At 42.6% G+C, this 23,358-nt stretch overlaps 1 protein-coding gene across 4 annotated transcripts in view; it reads left to right on the forward strand.

The window, feature by feature from the left end:
- AMPH (amphiphysin) overlaps positions 1 to 23,358 on the forward strand; it is a 248,447-nt gene that overhangs the window by 195,109 nt on the left and 29,980 nt on the right. Inside the window, exons 12-18 of one of the 4 annotated variants that reach the window (XM_019451112.2) lie at positions 1,380 to 1,496; positions 5,146 to 5,169; positions 7,896 to 7,919; positions 8,209 to 8,730; positions 10,710 to 10,742; positions 16,385 to 16,441; positions 21,819 to 21,944. In XM_019451112.2, coding sequence (XP_019306657.2) covers positions 1,380 to 1,496; positions 5,146 to 5,169; positions 7,896 to 7,919; positions 8,209 to 8,730; positions 10,710 to 10,742; positions 16,385 to 16,441; positions 21,819 to 21,944 — 903 coding nt within the window. The remainder of the gene's footprint in view (positions 1 to 1,379; positions 1,497 to 5,145; positions 5,170 to 7,895; positions 7,920 to 8,208; positions 8,731 to 10,709; positions 10,743 to 16,384; positions 16,442 to 21,818; positions 21,945 to 23,358) is intronic. The other 3 variants (XM_053898535.1, XM_019451116.2, XM_019451118.2) reach the window with 3 other exon arrangements.

The following is a 23,358-nucleotide window of genomic DNA, read 5'->3' on the forward strand; positions in this document are numbered from 1 at the left end:
TTAATATTTATATGCACGAAGCTCTCAGAACAGTGCCTAGCACATTCTAAGTCAATGTAAGCGTTCGCAAAGTTTTAGACCTATAACTTGTACCAATACAGATGTTGGCAAAAAACAAAACCCATGCAGATTTTGAATAGGGGCCAAAGGAATCAGTTGATGGTTTTGTGATTGTAATTATTAAAGCAAGAAGGATTAGCCTTGTGAAATTTTAAATGTGTAAGAATGATCATGCTGCAAAATAGGTAGCCCAGGACCAATCGCGTGGTATTTAAGCAGATTTCCTTCTACAGTGAGTGTGGATATACTAAAAACAATTATCTCTTATGCCCCAAAGCTATTCATACAGCTCTATATATTTTTAAGTTTTATGTCTATGATCAATATTAATTAAAAGAACTCTTGTTCTTTAAAAGCTTTCTCTGAACATTCCTATTCTTTTGTGCTTCATCCATGGTTGTGACCTTTGAGTTTCTAGAGTACAGATGGTCAAAACTGAAGCTTATATCAAACACCAAACACACGTTACCTGATTCTATGGAAACTGACCCAGTTCTGTTCACCGTGATTGTTTAGGGGGGCTTTATTTCAGCTCTGACCCTTACCGTGTGACTTAAGCCAAGGCTAGGCTAACTTCAAGCTGTGTTATTTTTTTTTTTTTGTATCATGAGACCACAATAAATGAATAAATATTAATGTTCAGTATTATAAATGTGTCGCTATTATAGCAGGACTTTTATCCAGTGTCTTATTTGGCTTACCTCTTTCTAATCCAGGAATGTTATTTTATGGCAAATGTTGGGGGACATGGTTCTCTCCCTCTTTCTCTTTCACCTTCCCTCCCTCATACTTACAGTGGAGACCGACAGTAACACGGATGAAGAGTGGTTCATGTGATGACTACATCAAAGGATAGGGTCTCTCTGAGGGGATAAGGCAGGTGGAGGTAGTCAGGGTAGATGGCATCCCTTCCTTTTTACACACTAGCTTCGCAGGGGCCTCACAGCCATGGGCTACGGTGACGGGTCCCAGCCGTGGCCTATTGTATCCATCTGGTCGTCTGTAATTCTTGACCTGAGATACCTAAACTAGCAGAGGAGAGTCCTTGGATCTTGATGGCATCAGGATATACCTCTTAGACATTCTCTTTGTTGGCTGGATTCGGAGCTGGACGAAGGACAGAAACCAAAACCTGGGTCGCATTCCTACGCATCTTAGGTTCCAGTTGGCCAGAGTCGGTTATTTCCCCCTTCATCACATTTCGCAAGTGACTCTGGGTAAACTATCAGAGCATGCTTTGGGGATATTCAGTGATGTTAGAGGATTACACGGAGATTATATCATAAAGTCTCATATTCTGTCTTGTTCTCCTTTAATAGAATGAAGTCCCCGAGGTGAAGAAAGAGGAGACATTGTTGGATCTGGACTTCGACCCTTTCAAGCCTGAGGTGACACCTGCAGGTTCTGCTGGAGTGACCCACTCACCCATGTCGCAGGTATCCGATGGCGGCTTTGATGTTTGGAGATGACGTTTTCGTGAACTTAAAGGGCAGCAGATGCCTTTCAGACCGCTCTCCATTTCAAGTGACTATTTACTTTTCTTTTGGGTTGACAAACATTTTCTAATGGAAGGAAGGGTAGAAAGAAGACCTTATCCATATCTATCATTCCAAACCTCCTCCTCCCATTCCCTCTCTCTCTCCCCATAGACCTGGGATAACCATACATCCCAAACTGGAATGTATAGTTGCCCAGGAATCCCTTGTCTCAGAGTAATTGTATCATTAGTATCATTTTACACTCAGACCGTTCAGACTTCGATGATACATTTCATGACTTCTCTAAATGAAGCTCTTTCTCGTGGCCCTGGACTTAACCTTCTCACTGTTTCCTCTACGTTCCTTCTCCATGCTTTGGAGATTAAAGCACGTTAGACATAGCCTCGAAATTGTGCCCCAGCGGAAATGTTTTCCAGTCTTGGTCACTTTGAACTTGATGACATTGTCTTCCTCCACATTTTAGAAGCTTCCCCTATGGGATCTGGGCTATGGCTTGATGCGGAGCTGGCCTCCCGTACCCAGCTTCCCTTTGCTCATCATCATCATCCTCAACCTTCCCTCACGTCACTAGTGACAGCCACAGCGTTCTCCAGCAGAAGGGCCCGGGAGCGGGGAGCTCTAATGGCTTGAGGATGATTCCTCTGCAGTAGACTTCCTTCATGATTGTCTGTGCCCATGAAAGGAAGTTAACTCAAAATCTGTCTAAGCAGAAATTGTTTGTATCCGTATTTTTGATGTGCTTGGGGCCTCACATTTGAATTTGGGCAAATCCAAAGGTGGCTGGGATATACTTCCCGTGAACTAAGAAAGGTGTATTATAAACTGAGACCTAGCTCAATCTTTTAGTCTTGAAGCCTTCGTGATACCTTACCATAAACCACTGTCAGCTCAGTATGAACCTCAATAAATAAAGCCTCTCTTTAATCCATGCTTTATTCCAGAATGTGATCGCATTTCTGAAGGCCTCTCTGTTGTAATACAGGAACAATACAAATCTGAGATGTCGGTAAAGCAGGTAATTAAGCAGATCAGATACGAGCCTTTGAAGATGTTTTGCAAAAAAATGGGTCTCTTAGATAAATGTTTCAGAAAGTTCTATTAAATCCCTTTTAGGAGACTCATGATAGGCATTACAATATTAAAGGCTCCAGGAAGTCCTGCAATTAAAGGAAAAAACCGTTTAGACTTGTTTAACTTAGAGATTCCCAAATGTGTTTGACCACGGAAATCTGTTTGAATGAAAGTTTCTTCACATTCATTTGAATGTTCTCTAAAACATACTTTGGGGAATGCCACCATAGTGATTATCAGCAAACTTGAGGGTTCTGCCTTGGGGGCCCAGCAAAGCAGAAGATGAATGTACATATCATTCAGAATACTTCCGCGAAAGAGCTTTCTCACTGTGTAGACTTCTTTGTCTACAGGACTTCTCTGCCTCACACTCCAGCGTTCACTGCTCTAGTGGCAGAAGGCAGGTTTCTACAGTGAATGTTGTCGTGATCAGTGGATGAGATCCCACAGCATGTCTATCTGCGAGTTGGATCAAGAGAGAAACCTCTTTTATATCAATCCATGATTAAAAAATTCCACAAATCATGGAACTTTGTGTGGATTTAGGACTAAGAGACTCTTTCATAATTAGAAAAAAAAATGACTGAGGGACGCTTGGTTGGCTCAGTCGGTTAAGCGTCTGATTTTGGTTCAGGTCATGATCTCATGGTTCGTGGGTTCAAGCCCCGTGTCGGGCTCTGTGCTGCTCGCTCGGGGCCTGGAGCCTGCTTCAGATTCTGTGTCTCCCTCTCTCTGCCCCTCCCCCACTTACTCTCTCTCTCTCTCTCTCTCTCCCCCCCAAAAATAGACAAACTTAAAAAAGATTTTTTTTAAATGACCTTGGTTAAATCTTCACAAGTCTTTCTTCTGAAGAAAATGCATCACCGCAGTTAGAAAAAGCTGTGTGTGCCCTGTGTCCTCCCTCAGGCCAGGTAATAAACCGCCCTGGCTGCCCAGTGGCTCTAATTGAGTCACCTCACTGCAGAGTCATCTTGTGAGCCGGCTCTAATCACATCTCTTCTCCAAGAACAGTCTTAGGCTGAGAGAGCAAAAAAGCACAGAGCCATTAGATTTGTGCGGGCCTTCTTTCCCCTTCGCTCAGAATGATCTCGCTTAACCATCGCTTGACCCCATGCTTTAAATGGATGTTCTTGCTGCTGGCAGAACAGCTCACCTTGCGATCTCCACGGTGTCCGCACGAGTTAACGCGTCCTTTCGTGATCCTGAGGACTGATAAACAAGACGTTTCACTTTGCCGCCTTCCTTTGGAGAAAATACCCCATGCCGTCTGCATGAGGCAGGGATATGGGGTAGCTTTTAGGAGCTGTGATTCTTAAGAGGCTGGGAAGCAAGAAAACACAAAGCATGTTAGATGCAGAAGGAGTACACATACAAATAACTGGGGCTTTCCATGCAACCGTCCTGCTCTCCTTTCTTAAGTCCTTCAACAGGTGGGACCTGACCCAGAGAGCAGCCAGGCTGCACAGAGACGCAGGGCGGCTGAGACGATACAGCCCAGGGGGGCAGGCTCTCTCAGGACCACAGGACCCCTGTCCTGTAGTACTGAATCCCAATGAGACATCTGTGACCCCATCTGGAAACCCCCATGTTCTTAGTTTGGGCGTGCCAGGCTCTCTAATTTGCCACTCATTTCGAGATCAAAACAAGTGCATAAACACGGATCTGATTCTAGTCACAAAGACAAAGGCAGAAGAGGGTGTGGCATTAGCAGCAATTCTCAATCACAAAGGAGATGAGAGAGGTCTCCCTCACTTTCCCAAACACATGGGCGAAAGTCACTTGAACCATCTGGATTCGCTCCCCAGGATCAATGAGCTTTATAATTAAAATGCCAGTAGTAAGCATATTCATCCATTATGTCTTAGCGGGCACCCTGCTGATTTGCATGATTATTAATTGAGCTGTGTTATCATCTAATTCAGCATATTGAAGAGCTACCTTTCTGGGGTTCATTGACCATCAAACTGGTCATAATTCATCCTCTTGAATTTGGAGGGTGGGGGGAGAGGAAGCAGTAGCAATGATTAGATCTGTATTTCCTCAAAGATGTGAGAAACTAAAATCTGGACACCTTGTACTTCATTTTAAGTGTGTGTGTGTGTGTGTGTGTGTGTGTGTGTGTGTGTGTGTGTGAAGTAAACACATTCATCATGTTTCAGATACAGTTTTTACTCCTACAGTGAAAAGCAGATTGACTGGTCTCCTGTGGTTTATTATAGTAGCCACAAGGCACGTTTGACTATTCCAATTTAAATACAATCAAAGTATATAAATTTTAAATTTCGGTTCTCTTACACTAGCACCTCTCAAGCGCTTAATAGCTACCTGTGACTGGTGGCTACCACCTTGGACAGCGCAGATATGGAACACTGTCATCACCAAAGCAAGTTCTGTTGAACAGTGCTGTACTAAATATTTCAAAAATGTTTTATTTTCAGAACTTCCATCACGTCAGTATTTTTTTTACATGTTTGGGATTTGTATACTAACCACATTTTTGTTTGTTTGCTTTCAGACATTGCCCTGGGACCTATGGACGGTAAGAGTACGGAGAGCTCATATTTTGATGTATCTGGAGCCCTAGAAATTTGGAAACCTTATTATATTTTAATTCATCTGTGATGAGAAGAAGACCTAACATTTTTTTTAAGTTTATTTTTTTATTTTGAGAGAGAGAGGGAGAACACAAGCAGGAGAGGGGTAGCGAAGAGGAGAGAGAATCCCAAGCAGGCTCCACACTGTCCGTGCAGAGCCGACGTGGGGCTCTGTCTCACGAAGCCTGAGATCATGACCTGAACCCAAATCAAGAATCAGACATTCAACCAACTGAGCCCCCCAGGGGCCCTGAAGACCTAGACATTTTTTAATGATAATGTAGCCCCCTAGAACCATAATCAGCTCCCTGGTGGTTCCAAGCATTACCAGCACCTAGAAACAGTGGCTTGGAAAAGAGTGTCATTGTTCCAGACTCCAAGATAAGCAAGAATCTGTGGTGTTATGCCTTTTTATGCTTTTCCCCGTGGTTATTGGCCACAGGAAATGTTGCGGTTGAGGACGTGCTCCTTTTTTATTGCTTTTAAGTAGAATAAAAGAAAATGTGGCTGAGCAAACGTAAGGGACACGCTACTCTGCACCGGGACCCAGTTTCTCACTATTATTTTCAGTAATAATGAAGCTTCGTCAACAAGATCTTGGGCTTTAGAGCCAGACGGCCCTGGATTTGAATCAAGACTCTAACTCTTACAGCAATATGACTTTGGGCGACTTATGAATTTCTCTCGGCCTCATTTTTTCTCCTGGCTAAAATAAGGGCAATGTCATCTACCTCAGAGGGCCACGTGAGGATTAAGTAGTTGATATTTATAGTGTTTAGCCCCACATCTGGTCCATAGCAATAAAAGGTAGCTATTACTGGTAATGGTATGTATTCAGCTAATCTGATGGGCAAAGAGGGGCACTTCCAGAAGTTAGAGTTGGGAAAAAAGACACAAATGGAACTTTGTGGTGGCGGCATCTGTGCTGGGGAATTAGGAGGGTGGCGGGGAATTAGGAGGGTGGCCATACTCACATGAAGCCTGGTATCCCTGAGGAATAAGGCCTTTGTCTGCCCTATATTGGAAAAGTTCTGGTCACATGGTCTTCAGAACTCAACTTGGGTTTCGTGTTTTTCTTCTTTTTTATGTTTTTAAAGTTTATTTTTGAGAGAGAGAGAGAGAGAGACAGAGTGTGAGCAGGGGAGGGGCAGAGAGAGAGAGAGAGAGGGAGAGGGAAACAAAGAATCTGAAGCAGGCTGCAGACTCTGAGCTGTCAGCACAGAGCCTGACGTGGGGCTTGAACTCTGAACTGGGAGATCATGATGACCTGAGCTAAAGTCGGACACCCTAACCGACTGAGCCACCCAGGTGCCTGGTGTGTTTTTCTTCTTTTTTAGTGAGACAGTGGTAGGAAAGTTTGCTAGATCTTGGTGTTCATGGGTCTGGTCTTCTGAAGTGACATTGCTACTCTCTTCCCCTAAGACAGAAGGTTGACTGCCCCCTTCCCTTCCACAGGAGTGGGTTTATACTGCCCTACTTAGGATCCTTAAAGCATCCTGGAAAGCTCTCAAGAGAAGAGCTAAAAAATGTTGACTGAAAACATCTTTTATAGTGAGCTGGCTTTGCTCATGTAATCACAAAAAGGGATATGTGCACTGCCGTTCAGGACATTTGAATTCTAGCCACAACTCCATGGTGATTTTCTTGAAGATCAAGAGGACAGTGCCCATGTTTTACTGTTCCAGTATTTCACATCTTCAGTTGGAGTTATAATACATTTTTCCTTCCTCGCCAGGAAGGGTGTGGTGAGGGTGAAGGTATCATCTAGGGGGAGCACTGATTATTTCAGAGGATAAACCTGCTAAGAAAAGTAGTGATGACCGGGGTGCCTGGGAGGCTCAGTCAGTTGAGTGTCCGACTTCAGCTCAGGTCATGATCTCACAGCTCGTGAGTTCGAGCCCCATGTCGGGCTCTGTGCTGACAGCTCAGAGCCTGGAGCCTGCTTCGGATTCTGTGTCTCCTCCTCTCTCTGCTCCTCCCCTGTTTGCGTGCGTGCTCTCTCTCTCTCAAAATTTTTTTAAATTAAAAAAAAAGAAAGATGGTGATGGCGACACTGCAGAACAGTAGCTCCCTGGCCATAATTGCTGGCATTCCTTGCTCCCCTCAACCCCTTAGTGTCGTCTGTGTGCAGACCAGGCTTCTAGTTCGCGGGTGGGGGCGGGGAGGACATGAGGACAATCGCCCAGACAGTCAGAGCGGTTAGTACCAGACCATCTTCCCCCTGCCTCAGAGGCAGAACCCAGTGTGGGGGAAGTTTGGGGGAAGATCTGTTCTGGTACTGTGACCAAGCGTGTGATGCGTGTACTCTTGTGGGTGCTAGAGCTTGATCTTATTCTCGTGTTCTTGAGTTTGCTTCTTTATTTGAAAACTTCGCAGTTCAGAGTTTTGCTAAAGCAGAAGTCCTGTAATACCCACGAGGCCTCCTTGCCGACTAGAAAATGACAGAGGCTTTCTTCAGGTTTCAACTGTGTCATCGTAAACAGTATTGCAACAAAACTCACCCCTAGCACAAAACAAATTATAAAAGTTGATCTCAAACCAGTAAAAGCCACAGCTTTCAGGAGAATGTTGACTCTGGACAGCATGGGATGTTAAGGCTCTAGGGAATTTTCTTCTTTTGCCTTATTACTATTATTACTACTGATTATTATTATTCTTTTTACTCATGCAGACAAGCACTGATTTGGTACAGCCGGTAGGTAAATATCCAGGATATTCTGGATTTCTTTTTATATTTAATATGCCTTGTATATGTGGATATTATCTAGAATGAGCTTGTTTTTTTCCTCCATGGCATTGCTAGTTGCAGATTTAACCTTAACCATTTAATTTTAATTTTAATTGAAATACTCTCTACTTTTGTTTAACTGGCGCTACCCTACTGAAGAGCTTTGCATTTCTCATCAAATCCTGCCATGGTCTATTTTATCTTATGTTTGTTTGTTTGTTTGTTTTTTTCCTTTGCTATTCTGCATACTCTAAAGACTGACTCTTCAAAAAGCCTTTCCCTGTGTAACCTGATCATGGAGGAAACTCCAGACAGTGGGTTGGCCGAAGAAATTCAAAGATCTCAAATTGACCTAGGTGCATTTATTTGGGGCCCTGATGCTAGCACAGAGAGTGTCAGCCAGGAAATTACCCAAGGTGGGTCTCAGGAAGACTCTTCATGTCTCTCTGAAGCAGAGCAGGACATGAGATTGTCCACTGGGATGCTTCCTTCCGCTGACTGGCACACTGTAGCTGACCAGGGCGAGCTTGTCGTGGGGCCGGCCCCTCCGGGTGGAAGTGAACAGCTGTACCCAAAGCCCATGCCTGAGGCTGAATTTGCCACAGCTGCTTATATGGAGATGGAGCGGCCTCATGACTTATCTGACTCAGAGATGGCAGCCACAGAAACTGGTGGCCCGGTCGAAGAAAGTCCAGAAGATGTTGAACAGTCAGAAGAAGAGGAAGAGAAACAGAAGATCGAAGATTCTCTGTGGGCAGGTGTGGAGACATATGAAAAGGTAGACACTGGACCTATTGATCTCAAGGCCCTAGAAGGTACAGAGGAATTTGAAGAGAAAGCACGGGAAAGTGCAGGAAACAGGCTAGTAGATCTCCTTGAGACAACAGGAAAGCCAGACCAGGAGACCTTAGAAATCAGTAAAGAGGAAGTGAGCATCGATCTAAGAGCTAGTTGTCGGGAAAGTGAAAAGGCCAGTGCAAAGAATTCTGATACAACTGATGTGTTAGAAAAAGACCTGGAAAGAGTAGCTACGGCCGCTGAATTTGGTGACCAAAACCAAGGGCTAGATGAGGGGCGTCCAGTAGTAATCAATAATTGTGAAATTATAGAAGGCTCTGGAGCTAACCCTGCCCATCACGCAGATGTCTTAAATCTGCGTCTCCAGACTGATTCTGTATCTAATATTGAAAATGCCAGTCCTGAGGGATGGGATTTAGCTAGAAGAGACATAAGGAAAAATTCAATAGGTCCTCCTAACCACGGTGTAATACATCACTCAGGACGAGGCAGTGCAGATGCAGAAGAAATTCAGCAGGAGGCTGTGTTACCTACTCCTGGGGTTGGCAGGGATGAACATCAGGCTGTTGTTTCCTCAGTAAACCATGAAGTGGCAGCTCAGTCTAGGACAGACCTTAATTATTCTCTGGGAGCTAATGCAAACCGAAGAGATTGGTGTTTGTGTAAGGCAGAGTTCTCATTAATAGAGGGGTCTGAAAGTACAGTGACTGGGAACTGTAGTCCTATCATTAACTTACCAAGTATTGTGAAAACAGACTCTTGGGCAACAGATCCAGGTCAAATCTGGCAGCCACGCTTGGATTCAGCAGTGAATAATGTGGATGTATTGGAATTCTCTGGTATACCAGATGGCCAAGCAAGTGGCTTTGCCAATTGGTTCGATTCCATTAACCACTGGCCTATCAGAGATGTGGGAGGCTTAGATAATTCCTGGGAACATTTAGATACAATTGAAGGCAAGAGAGGGCTGGAGGTGGACTCACTGGCAGATGTCGTTGGGGGACACGCCATTGCTAAGTGCTGGGAACAAAGGCGAGACACGGCTAGACCGTTGGTTCTGGGAACCTTCCACAATGCTAGCACCGACAGTCCCGCTAGTCCCCAAGACAGTGACATCAGCAACTCAGATTTATCCGAAGATGAAATTGCTAACCAGAGATATGGATTGTTGTACCAAGAAATAGAGCCTGATAAAGAAGAGGTACTTACCCTAGTATGTAGTATAGACTAGCCAAAGACTTCTGTAGGTTCTGTTTTTCCTAATGTTTCCCACCTATTTCATTCTCCATCACTGTCTTCTCTGACGCCTGCCTCATCTCCTTGAAATCTGTGCAAACCAAACACAAATAGGTTGACCAAAAAAAAAAAATTACAAAAAGCAGAATGGTTGTGTTGGGAACTAATGAGTCTATGTACCATCCCATTTATTGTGCTTATTCCACTTTCCTTTTTACTGTTCAACTGCTACAAATATGTAGAACAGACTAATTTACTATTCCTAAAATGATTCTACTCCAGCAAGAACACATGCAGTGTTTCCACCCAGGGCCCCCAGAAACTATAGAATCTCCCAAAAGCCATTCATTCAAATGATGTATTAGAGAAGTCCTAAGAATGTAGATGGATTCTATCAGTGGCCTAAAAAAGAAGCTCACTGACTTTCCTCTGGAATCATCTTCTCATTACTGAGAAAGTGGGCTTTGGTTAACACTGAGCCATACACCAGCAATAATTGTAAGAACGATCTTTTTTTTTTTTTTTTTTTTTTTTTTTTTGGTCAGCCTATTTAAAATAATACACTTTGGCCCTTTGCATTTCCTAAACACTCTGATGCACAGCAGCCTTTTGTATTATTTTAAAATGTGTGGTGGTCTTTACTTTCCAACTTGTCTGACGGACATTTGCTGATCTCACAAAACTGATACAAAGTAACGTACTTTGATTTCCCTTTCTGTTTAGGCTTCCGGTGGTACATTTAATGGATTCACCCAGGTAAGAGATCGGTTTGCTTGCACAACCCATCTGTTGAGAATGAGTGGCCTCGGTGTCACTTGAGTAACATAACGTTTAAGCACGTCGGGGCAGTACTTGACCCTGTCACTTGCAAGTTTGGTAACGGAAGCAGCAATGGTGGCAGTATCGTAGGGTTGTGGTGAAGAGTCCGTGAAATACGCAACCAGCACACTTTGCCCGGTAGCCCGGCACATACTAAGTACCTCCTGACTGTCCTAGCTACTGACGTTGTTAGCCAACCACGGAATTACGCCGATTCCTCTACTAGAAATTAGAGGTTGTCCTGATCCGAGAGATCCACTAGATTCAGCTGTCGGAAAAGAAGAGAGAGGATTGTTTTGAACTAATGGGATGGGTCTTCAGAAAACAGAAATGGTTTTTAGGAGCCTCCTTACGCAGAATCATACACAGCCTTACCTGTGAAATGAGAAAGTTCCACTCAGACCCACATCCCAATGCAGGTACACACAAACACTAAGGGAGATGATAATGCATCTCTTCCGTCTGCCTGAAACTCTTTAAAAGGTCAGGTCAGGAGAATTGTTATTCATTTCTTTTTTTTTTTTTTTTTTAATTTGTGTGCTGAGCAGTTATAAATGCACATCATTTAAAGAGCAACAAAATTGTATAATAGCGTTTTATATAGAAAGTTCAGACCATCACACACCTCCTCCATTTCTGATGATTTCTCAGAGGTAAATACTTCAACTCCTTTTACCAGGTTCTCTGATCTCAGCCACACGTGTGCACATAACTTTCTTATAATGCTACTTTGTGGTTCCTAAATCATTATCTATCTTCTGTTATCTATCGACTCCTCTCTGGAAGGTGCGGACATAACATGCCTGCAGATAACCCCCCGCCCCCATGGCTCACCCCTCCTTCTCCTTCCTGCCCTCTCCCTGCTAAGGTCCCACCAAAGCCATCCAGCCAATCTCTGGTAATAGTAATAGTACAATGATATAAATGCTGTCAGCGCCCCAGCCATGAAGTTTTCGTTTACTTTTATGCCAACCTTTTGTTCTCCTTTGAGGAAATAATTGCAGGCTCTTACTTGTTTGCTTGTTGGTTCGTTTGCTTAGTTTTTTAGGTACATCTCACTAATTCAGTCCCGTACTCTGTAATTCTGTGAATCTCCCCTCCTTTTTTGTTGGCAAACATTAAGCATTCAGTCAGTTTCATCTTCCTGAAGAATTTGCTCGTCTCTCTTTCTGGACTGCTCCCTCTGAACTGGGTTCTCTCTGGCTACACCTGCTTCCCCAGCTGTTCCCCAGGCTCTTCTGGTATGTCTGACCTGGGACTGGCCTTCACCTCTTTCTTATGTCAGGCCTCTCTTTCTGGACACCAGTCTGCCTCCTTTGTGGTTTAATCCCACATACTAGAACATGTCCTTATCCACAAATTAAAGCACATCCTCCAGTAGGCTTTCTAAGAAAAGTATGCATGAGAAATATGTATTGGTGACCTTATACATCTGAAAATGTCTGTATCTATGTACAAAATGGTCTGTAAGATTGGATATTTCATTAGGATATGATATTTTCCCTTAGAATTTTGAAGTCATTCCTCCATTTTCTCTACCTCCTAGTATTGCCACTGAGAGACTGTTGTTTTGATTCTTTTTTAAAAAAATTTATCTTAGATTTAGTAAAATTATCATGACAACTCCATGCTAATTTTTAGAATAAACAATTTTCTGACAGAACTATTTCACAAACAGAAACTTTACTTCATGTTTGACTTTTATAGCGAGATCATAGAGTCTTTTTATTTCCCTCAAGAATAGATTTTAAGGGGCTCCTGGGTGGCTTAGTCGGGTTAAGCGTCCTACTTGGGCTCAGGTGATGATCTCATGGTTTGTGAGTTCGAGCCCCGCATCGGACTCTGTGCCGACAGCTCAGAGCCTGGAGCCTCCTTCAGATTCTGTGTCTCCCTCTCTCTCTGCCCCTCCCCTGCTCGTTTGCTTGCTCTCTCTCAAAAATAAATATTCTTTAAAAATTAAAAAAATAAATTTTTAATTAATATTTGAGGATTTTGTCAGTTTTCCCAGGGGCCTTTCTTTTTTATAATTTTTTTTGACGTTTATTTATTATTGAGAGGCAGAGAGACACAGAGTGTGAGCAGGGGAGGGGGCAGAGACAGGGGCAGACACAGAATCTGAAGCAGGCTCCAAGCTCTGAGCTGTCAGCACAGAGCCCGATGCGGGGCTGGAACTCACAAACTGCGAGATCACGACCTGAGCCGAAGTCGGTTGCCTAACCAACTGAGACCCCCAGGTGCCCCACCTAGGGGCCTTTCTTAATCTTAGTTATTTATAGCTTCTCAGCCTTTTGGCTAAGATCAAGTGTTGAATAGTTATTTAAATTGTATTCTCCTTCCAAGTATCTATTATGTTGTTCTCCTTGTATTGACCCGTTCATGTATTGGCTGGTCTTTAATTGGGCATCACCATTAATTGTGCAATACTGTAATAGTTCGCCAACATCATTTTCATCTACTACTAGAAATTCTGTAGCTTATTTCAGAACTTTAATTTCAATTTGCAGGCAATTTGTATTTGTGTAGAGACTAAACCATTAAAAACTATTGGGAAATGATTGGTATTAGTCCTAGGTTTTATTTTAATTCCAATTTAGTAAACATACAGTCTTATGTTAGTTTCACATGAACAGATAGAGGTGGTCTGTGTATTTACAATGGGATATTTCCGAGCCATAAAAAAGAATGAAATCTTGGCCATTTGCAAAAGTGAAATAAGGCGGCCAGAGAAAGGCAGATACCATATGATTTCCCTCATATGTGGAATTTAAGAACTAAAACAAATGAGCAAAAGAATTAAAAAAGAGAAAGAGAAAGACAAACCAAGAATCAGACTCTTAACTGTAGAGAACGCACTGATCCTTACCAGAGGGGAGGTGGACAGGGGGATGGGGGCAACAGGTGATGGGAATTAAGGAGTGCACCTGTTTGTGGTGAGAGCGGGGGGGGGGGGGGGGGGGGGGGGGTGGGGGGGGGGTGGGGTGATGTCTAGAAGTGTTGAATCATTATATTGTTATTTTGATTTTTGGTATTTTTAAGAAAACTCCAATCTCTCTCTCTCTCTCTCTCTCTCTCTCTCTCTCTCTCTCTCTCTCTCCCTCTTTCTTTCTCTTTCTGCCCCCTTCGATACCACTCTTTCTCTCTGGAAGTTTGTAGCATCTCTTTTTTACCCCACTTTTCTGAAATTTTACAGTGATATTCTGTGGTCTCAGTCTATTTTCATGCATTTTACTAAGGCCCTATTAATCTAAAAATCTATGTCTGTTTTTAATTGGAGATTTTTTTTTTACCTTCCTCATAGTTTTTCTTCTGTTTTGGTTTTTCTCTCATTCTGTCGTATTCTCTTTTCCATATGTTCCTCACCTAGTCTTCTAATCATTGTTTTCTTTGCTGTTTCTTTTTGTTGATCATCGTTCTCTTCTTTCCAGCTCTTTTAACAGGTTTTTTTTACTCTTTTTTTTAAGTTTCCAAGAACTCTTTCATTTACTGAATATTTGCTTTTTAATAGCATCATCCTCTTATGTCATGAATACACTTCTATTATATCTCTGAAACTATTAATAAACATGATCATTTTTGAAGGTTTTTTTCCCACCTGCAAAGTCTTTATTTCTTCCATTTGCTTTTTTTTTTTAACTATTCAGTTTTTTCCTTTAATATGTGAGACTTTTCCTAAATGTCTGGTGATCTTGGCTGTCTACTCCCATTTAAGAGTGAGATAGTAAAAAGCTGTCAGGGAACTTGTACCGGTAGGTAGAGTTCTCTGACTATAGGTGTTGTTCTGGAACTTTCTGGCTCATTTTTCCTGTTGAGGAGCCCCTGATGTGAAATTCTTCAGGCATTTATTTTTCTTGGGCTGGTTAAACTTCCAGCTCTCTGTCTCATGTCTGGCGGGTATAATGGGAGGTGACTGGGAAAGAAGTTGGGGGTGGGGAGTGGAGTCCCCGCTCTCAGTATTTATTATTCCTAAGTTGTCTGTGTGTTCCCTAGTCCAGAGACCCTCTGTTTCAGCCTCTGCAAAAATGTCAAGTCTTGTATTGGAGTGAAGGGATATCACTTGGTTTGCAGATCGATGAAAGGATCTTGAGGTCCAGTCACTTTTTAGTAGACTTCCAGCCAGTTCCCCACCTTTAGCACCACCCAGCTTCTATTTCCCTTGGTACCCACACTTCTAAATCTTTTGTAAAAAAATTTTTAATGTTCATTTATTTCTGAGAGAGAGAGATAGGCAGACAGACAGACGGAGCAAGAATGGGGAGGGACAGAGGGAGAAGGAGATACAGAATCCAAATCAGGCTCCAGGCTCTGAGCTGTCAGCACAGAGCCCCACGAAATGTCATGAAATGAGAGATCTTGACCTGAGCCGAAGTCGGAGGCTTAACTGACTGAGCCACCCAGGTGCCCCCTCCCCTGCCCCGTGTCTCTAATTCTTGATCCTTTAGGAATTCTGAGTAATAAACCAGGTTGCTTTTTTGGCATTTCTTTCATCACCTTAGGATACAGATTTTTTTCTGGGTCTGCCAACTTACTTGTCCATTTGTCTGCTTTTCAGTTTCAAAATTTTGTTGCTCTTATCTTTCTTCTCATGTTTTTATGCTCAGGGATTTATGCCTTTTTAAATTTACTTTATGAAATTCCCTTTATGGTTTAGTTTGCATTCTGGAGGTAACAGAGGTAACTGCCTCGATTCGACATCTTTAACCAAGTGTCACTGTCTCAGCTTTTCTGTTGGGAACCTTTTCTGTAGGTACTTTTTTTTGTCTTCAACTGGTCAGATTAACCAGGAAAGACTTTTCCAGTCTTCCATCTGCTGGTTATAAACCTGGCTACCAGCATAAGGAGAGGTGAATATTGTCTTAGAGATCACTGTTCCCTTAGATTTATTCCAGCTTGATTTTTTAGGTCAATGAATACATGGTATAAAATGTTTAAGTTTTGGTTCAATATTAGCCCATAGAGGCCATACTTAGGTAACAGTGTAAGATTGAATTTCCAACATTTAAAAAAGTGTGAACATATAGCTTAGAGCGACTGAACTCTTTTTTTTCCCTCCCTTTTTAGTGTTTTATTTATTTTTAAGAGAGCGAGCATGAGCGGGGGAGGGTCAGAGAGAGAGGGGGACAGACTCTGCGCTGAAAGCTTCGGTGCTGACAGCAGCGAGCCCGCTGTGTGGCTAGATGACGACCTGAGTTGAAGTTGGATACTCAACTGACTGAGCCACCCGAGCGCCCCTTCGAGTTGTTAAATTCTAATTCAGTGTAGATGTCCAGAAGATAAGCTGCAGAACAGAAATGTCCCTGAAATCACTGCCCGCTTTTAAATGATTCTATATTATTATATAGTATCATGCTAACCTACATTTATGACATCTATGTTTAGAACATCTACTGTTAAAATTACTTTCGCATTACCTGCTCTTCTGATTTAAAATAAAAGGAGACTGTTAAAAAACTTTATGTTTATGGACACAATTGATGGAAGCTAATTTAAATGATATCTTTGTCTTTTTTTTTTTTTTTTTTTTTAGCAAGTTAGCTGGAACCTTCATAATTTTTCATCTTTTATTTTCTCCCCAATTTCAGCCCCAGGACACTTCATTGTTCACCATGCAGACAGACCAGAGCATGATCTGTAACTTGGTAAGTTAACTTTGGTGTGTGTTTTGGGGAAGCTGTTACTTCCTGCTGAATGTTCTAGGGTCGATCATTCTAGGTTATCTAGAGCTTGAATATCCAGAATGTGGTTTCTGCAGCCCTTTCCTTTCTGGAAGCTAGGAATGAAGGCTTCTGAAAAATCTCATGGTGTCTTTGATGTTGGTTGCTTCTATTTATAAAGGCACAGTGATCCCAACAAAACACAAAAGTCTCCTAGTTAATGGGCTTCCATGGAAATCCATCAACGGCGTGGATGTTTCTGCCTGCATGTAACTCACTCCACAGGATTGAAAGTGAAATTGCTTCGAGAATTCATGCTCCAAAATAGATCTTTCCTTCTTCTTGAGCTGGAAGCGACCTCATTTCTCATCTCTCATCTCCTCCCTCCATTTTGTGAGTTGTAGAAAGTCATGCATAGTAGAGATAGGATCCTTACGTTGCTGCCAGCGGACGTAGAAAAAAGGCTTAGCTTGGGATCACTCCTCTTGGTGTTAGAGGAGATCCCTCCAAGATTGTTGTTGCAGTTGTCATGGGAAACCCTTTCCCCAGCAGCTTCCTAGTGAAGTGAAGTTGCATGAAGAAGCCTTGAGTGACGTCACTGGTGAACTTGGCAGTGGTACACTACGGAGGACGGGGCGCTGTGAGAATTCGTTCACAAGGGTTATTTGTAGCTCACTGGTTTTCCCGTGGGAATGGTATGTAGTTATCCCAGCTCCTGGCTTTCGCATTGGACGCTTAGAATTGGATTTATGTAGAATAAATTTTTCTTTTTAGATGATTTCACTTCTAAGTAAGGAATTCTGTTCTGGGAGGTTTGTCTTTTTTATTTATTTATTTTTATTTTTTATTTTTTTAATTTTTTTTTTAGTTTTATTTTTTTTTAAATTTACATCCAAATTAGTTAGCATCTAGTGCAACAATGATTTCAGGAATAGATTCCTTAGTGCCCCTTGCCCATTTAGCCCATCCCCCCTCCCACACCCCCTCCAGCAACCTTCTGTTCGTTCTCCACCTTTAAGGGTCTCTTCTGTTTTCTCCCCCTCCCTGTTTTTATATTATTTTTGTTTCCCTTCCCTTATGTTCATCTGTTTTGTCTCTTAAAGCCCTCATATGAGTGAAGTCATATGATATTTGTCTTTCTCTGACTGACTCATTTCACTTAGCATAATACCCTCCAGTTCCATCCACGTAGTTGCAAATGGCAAGATTTCATTCTTTTTGATTGCTGAGTAATACTCCATTGTATGTATGTGTGTGTGTGTGTGTATATATATATATATATATATATATATATATATATACCACATCTTCTTTATCCATTCATCCATCGATGGGTATTTGGGCTCTTTCCATACTTTGGCTATTGTTGATAGTGCTGCTATAAACGTGGGGGTGCATGTGTCCCTTCGAAACACCACACCAGTATCCCGTGGATAAATGCCTAGTAGTGCAATTGGTGGGTCGTAGGGTAGTTCTATTTTTAATTTTTTGAGGAACCTCCAGAGTGGCTGTTTTCCAGAGTGGCTGCACCAGTTTGCATTCCCACCAACAATGCAAAAGAGATGGGAGGTTTGTCTTAAAGGTTACTTCGATATTTCTCAAAGGCCAGGACGTCTGGAATGCCATGTCTGTAGATTGTCATACTTTTTGCCTTTTGGGTAACCAGGTGAGAGGTGGAGCTGTGTGGCTTGCAAATAAAGATTTAAGTACTTAAAATGCAGATTATGTAGGTGCTGATAATGGAGCCAGAGGGACTTATGTGTCATATTCATTGGTGATTTTCAGCCTGAGTGATGGAGTAAGGGTTATACTAATGCTGGAAGATGAGACTGTTAATTATTGCTTGTGAATGGGTCAAGAAAAATGGAGAAATACTGGAATAAAAAGAAAGGCAGTGGGTCATAATTAAACTCACACCTATTACTTTGATGCAGAAGTCCAGGCATAGAATCCCGTGGTTTTTAAGTTTCTCAAAACATCTTTGTACTGCCCACAGCTCTCTGTAGAAGCTTCCATTTCTTGCTCTTCCCTTCTTTTGATATGTATTCTCTGAAGCAGACATCTCGCACCTTCTTTCCATTGGGACTCTTAGCTTTGTCATGGCCAGCACTGCAGAAGCTTCTAACGTTGGCTGGGCCATGTGAGGAACTCGGAAATCCTAGCAAACCCACTTCTCCCGCTGAGTTGTGATTATATAGGATCTTCCCAGGAGCAGGACAGTTTCCCAACATTTGGTTCATTGACTGGTCTGAGCAAGGTGAAGGCTGAGGTTCGTAGTCAACTGCACATCTCCCCAGTCTGCATCTTACGGCCCACAGAACATCCCTTGAGTGTAAGTTTAAACTCTTTTGAATCTGCAAACCTTGCTCAGGGCTCAGTTAGCTCTATGGCCCTTACAGTTCCCACTAAATTAGCTTTCCCAAATTTGGAGAAACAGGACTCTAAGGCAAGCGCCATACTGGAATGTGACTAGACTCTTTTTTTTTTTTTTTAAGTTTATTTATTTCTTTTGAGAGTGAGAGTGAAAGCCAGCCCATGATTGGGGGAGGGGCAGAGAGAGGGAGACAGAGAATTCCCAAGCAGGATCCGTGCTCCTAGTGAAGAGCACCACACGGGGCTTCAACTCACAAAATTGCCAGATCGTGACCTGAGCCAAAACCAAGAGTCGGACGCTTAACCGACTGAGCCACTCAGATGCCCCAAGAATGTGACTAGACTCTTAACCCCACTCCCAACCTATCTCCTTCCTTTGAACAACCTGCCTTCCATCTCATGACAGAGGACGCTAGAAAATGTGCACTGAGGCTGTACTTACTATTCTGTTCTAAAGGAAGAATTCCATTTCTGTGTCTCAGAGTTAAACCATTGGGGCATCCTGCTGCCACCAGTAAATTTAGAGTATACTTCTCCTTTGAATGTGTCATGATCACCACCCCGGCAACTAGTGCTCGTAAATGGGTATGGCTTGAATCAACCCATTCACAAGTCTGCCAAGGGAGTCATCTTGCAGAAAGAAAGTGGTAGAAACAGGGCATAATTCTGACCAGGACTATTTTAGATGTTTCCGCAACATGTGGTTCACGGTCTGCCTGTGCTTTTCTTCCATCTTGACAAAATATTTACAATTTTACATTATCTTAGAAGGGATAGAAGGGTGACTTCTATTTCTAAATAGGAGTAGGTGATTTGATGTGCAGTCATGCTACCATGTCTCATCCTTACTAATGACTCAGTGAGTTATATTTCTCCCCCTAGAATTTAAGTTGTTAAGTTGCACAGCTGTATTGTGATATCTCAAGTGATATTATAATATAGGGGAGGTCTTGTGACTTGTGGGGACGTAACCAATCCTACGTCCTCTTCATACTGTGTTTCTGTTGCATTAATCGATTTCAGTAAGCAAATGCAAGTCACATCATATGTGAAAGCACTTACTTATTCTTGCCTTGAGTAAAACTTCAGAGTTTCTTTGGACTTCCAAGAAACCCAGACTCTGATGCAAATGTTTTTTTTCATTTTACGTTATCTAGATGTATATATATGTACGATGATATATTTATTTGACTCATATTTGGGAGCTTCTCTTGGTTCCTTATCTGACTTCAGACTTTCTCCTTATAGACTCAGCCCACAAGGGGACCGCCACCTGCATATGGATGCCTTGGGGCTTTGTCAAATTATCCTTCTTGTCCCTATTGTGTAGGTCATTTGATATCGTCCTGTCATAGCAAATCACCTTGATTCCAAAATGGTAAGATCATATCCTGAGAGCTCACAGTATCTCTTGACTGCTATGAAACCTTGCTCCATTATGAAGATAATTCTTTTGGAACAATAAAAGTGAACTCTTTTCCCATAAAAAACTCTTGAGAGTATATTAGAGCGAATTTTATCTTATTCTTTCTTAAAAATTGTGTCAGATCGCCCCCTTAAAGGTTATAAAAGCCCATAAAAATATCAAATCTCTGCACACTTGTCTACCAAAGTGTCCTTTCTCTTTTATTGTGTGTGTGACCATGGAGTGAGTCACGGTGGAAGATGCGGTGGGGTGGGGGGGCGGGGGGAGGCGCAAGAGAAATATTTTGTGTGTTAATCCAGCACGAAGGTACTTGTTATTCATTTCCTGTAATCTCAGCCTACCTTTCCCATCCCTTCCATATGGAACTTGTCAAAGGGGCTTTGGCTCTTCATTGCTTCTGATGAGGGAGAGTTTGACAGAAGTTACTGATTTCCCCAATCACAGTGTTTTTTGGAAACTTCTTACTCCTCTAGGAAAACACTTTTCAACTTTCTTAACACTTTAAATGTCCTGATGGAAAAGGACCTCAATGTGCCTTCTGATGGCCATCCATTTAGTGAAATCATGCAGCTAAATAAACGTGCTTACATTAGTCAGAATTGAAAAAGGGGAAACATTTTCAGTAGCCGTGGTGATATGCATTGGCTGTGGTGTTCTTAAGGGGCCTGTTGTTACTTAATATTGCTAACTTTGAAACTAACAAAGTCTGGAGTGAAGAGATTCCAGAGGCTTGATTCAGCATATAATTGGGATCAGGAGGAAGTCTGTGTGTCAAGGTCACCGTGGGATGGAAAATCCTCACTCTTGGCCACACAATTAGAAGAGTCTAATTGGTATCACAGAGAATACCACCCTGTGGTCCCCTACAGAATTAGCTTATTATATGAAGAGACTGATTGCTAAGAATTTGTTTGGGGAGCAGGGGAAAGTGGAACAAGACACTGAACAGGAATATACAAGGCCGCAAAGCATCTGTGATTGTGGTGGCTACTTGCCAAGTAGCTGGGTCTGCTCCTCCCAGCCAGGTGAGTGGGACGGTGGCTTCATGGTGACCTAGTCATGCAGATGAATGCATTTTGATCTAAATACTGGAGTGACCCTTCAGTTTGGGGTCATTTGAAATGCAGTGCATATCAGAGCCAGAAGGTCCCAGAACCCTGTGCCTCTGAACTCTTTCTCGAGACCTCCTTCCAACTCCTAAGGGAGCTCTTAGGATCTCCTCTCTCTCTGCCAGATGGCAGAAAGTACCATTTTAGGATCTCTTGCAGGCATCATAAAGCTGCAAGTAAGTAAAACTAGTAGCCAAAATGGTAAGTCTTTGTCTGACTTCAGGGGAAATGACAGTGTTGATGATGCTAAAGAAAAACCTAATTAAGAGTTCATTTCTAGACTTTCCAGTTAAGGGCTCCTGATGCCAAATGTGTGGCTTTTTTTCCAGCACGGACTTCATGAAGCTAGTTGCCCATAGGATGATGAAGAAAGTCTTAATTGTCCAGTATCCTGTGATGTTATCTACTCACATGTTGAATCTTTTTCCTCTGACCCTAAAACAAACAATCAAAGGCTGAATCTGAACAGGCCCTACCCACAGAGCCGAAAGCAGAGGAGCCCCCTGCTGCTGCCACACCTGCTGTTGGGCTGGACTCTGGACTGGACACCCGGGCTGAGGAGCCAGTGGAGGGGGCAGTGGTGAGCGCCGCCCCCTTCCCACCCTCCACCTGCCTTCCCTGCCACAGCCCTGCTCATCTCATGATCTCATTTCTCCCTTCTCATCCATGCTTCACTTGGGCCAAATCACCTCATCTGCATGGCTCCCCAGGTGCAAATAGCCTTTGTGCCCTTGACAGTGAAACTTCATTCTCATTTATGTTTTTAAAAGGATGATATCCAGACACCTGATCTTTTGATCTAGTGAGAAACGTCATATAACCTCAGGCTTGGTTCTCAAAAAAAGGGTGTCTTAATTCTTTTCTGAGACTCTCCCATTCATGGTAGGTAGGTTGTAGAACTCACAAATAACCAGCCTTGTTGCCATTGTGCTCTGTCTGTGATGGGCTAGCAATGGCCCTGCAGGGAGGGACCAACCTGCGGGTGATAAACAGAACGATATTAACTTTGTTGTCTACATATTGATTTCTTACAATATTAGTTTTGTAGGTTGGTTAAGTCTCAGTGGCGGATGGAAACCCCATATTAAAAACCCTTGAATCTATAAAGATTCCTATGTGTACAACCATTTCCTCGAAACCACATCTGGTGTTGGCTCTTAAAAGAGGGACCTTGAGGATGCATTCTGTGCAAGGGCGGGGACCCTCTGTCTGCTTGGAAACCCACTCTTACCCCGCTCCACACAGCCACATAACACACCAGGCTGAGCTCTCTACGCACCATGTTGAATTGGATAGTGTAGCGCTCATGAAAGCGACGATAACACCAAGGAAGATTTAATTCAGAATACTCATGGAGAGTGGAAAATAGTTTATGTATGAAATGCAGTTAACATGTCTCCCAAGAATCTCAATCAGGTTACCATTCATTATAGTCTTTACAGAATCTGTACAAAGACGCAAACCAGCCTCCCTCTTCCCCAGAAGAACATTGCCTAGATTAGATAACTGGAGAAATTAAAGTTATATTTCTTGCTATCATTTGTTGTTGTTATTTTACCAGGAAGAGGGTAGGTCATCGGTCAAATCTATGGTTTATTAATAGAGTAGAAAATAAATAATAGGGTAAGATAGTGATGGGAAATACAGACTCAAGCAAAAGGATTTTCCACTTACAGAGTTGGACCAAGTTCTGTAGGGAAAACAAGAACTGTGCTCTGCTAGATTGAGTCGCTGTTGGAAGTGCTCCTTACACGGACTTCAGATTGGAGAGTGCTGAGGCTCAGTCTCAGGGCTCCAGTGTCGGATTTTCTCCCACATTCGCTAGTGATCTTGGTAACTCAGTGCAGATGCCCCCCTCCATTGGGTGTCAGATTTCAAACTGTCCTCCCATGTTCCCTTTAAGATTATTTAAATAACAAAGGAAGGGGAAGACACAGTTAATTTTGTTTTACTACTGTTAGAAAGGGAATTGATTTTCAAAAGACTACAGGTGA

This window comes from Panthera pardus, unplaced genomic scaffold, assembly GCF_024362965.1.
Source record: "Panthera pardus isolate Hobbes unplaced genomic scaffold, ASM2436296v1 HiC_scaffold_8, whole genome shotgun sequence".
Lineage (NCBI taxonomy): Eukaryota > Metazoa > Chordata > Mammalia > Carnivora > Felidae > Panthera > Panthera pardus.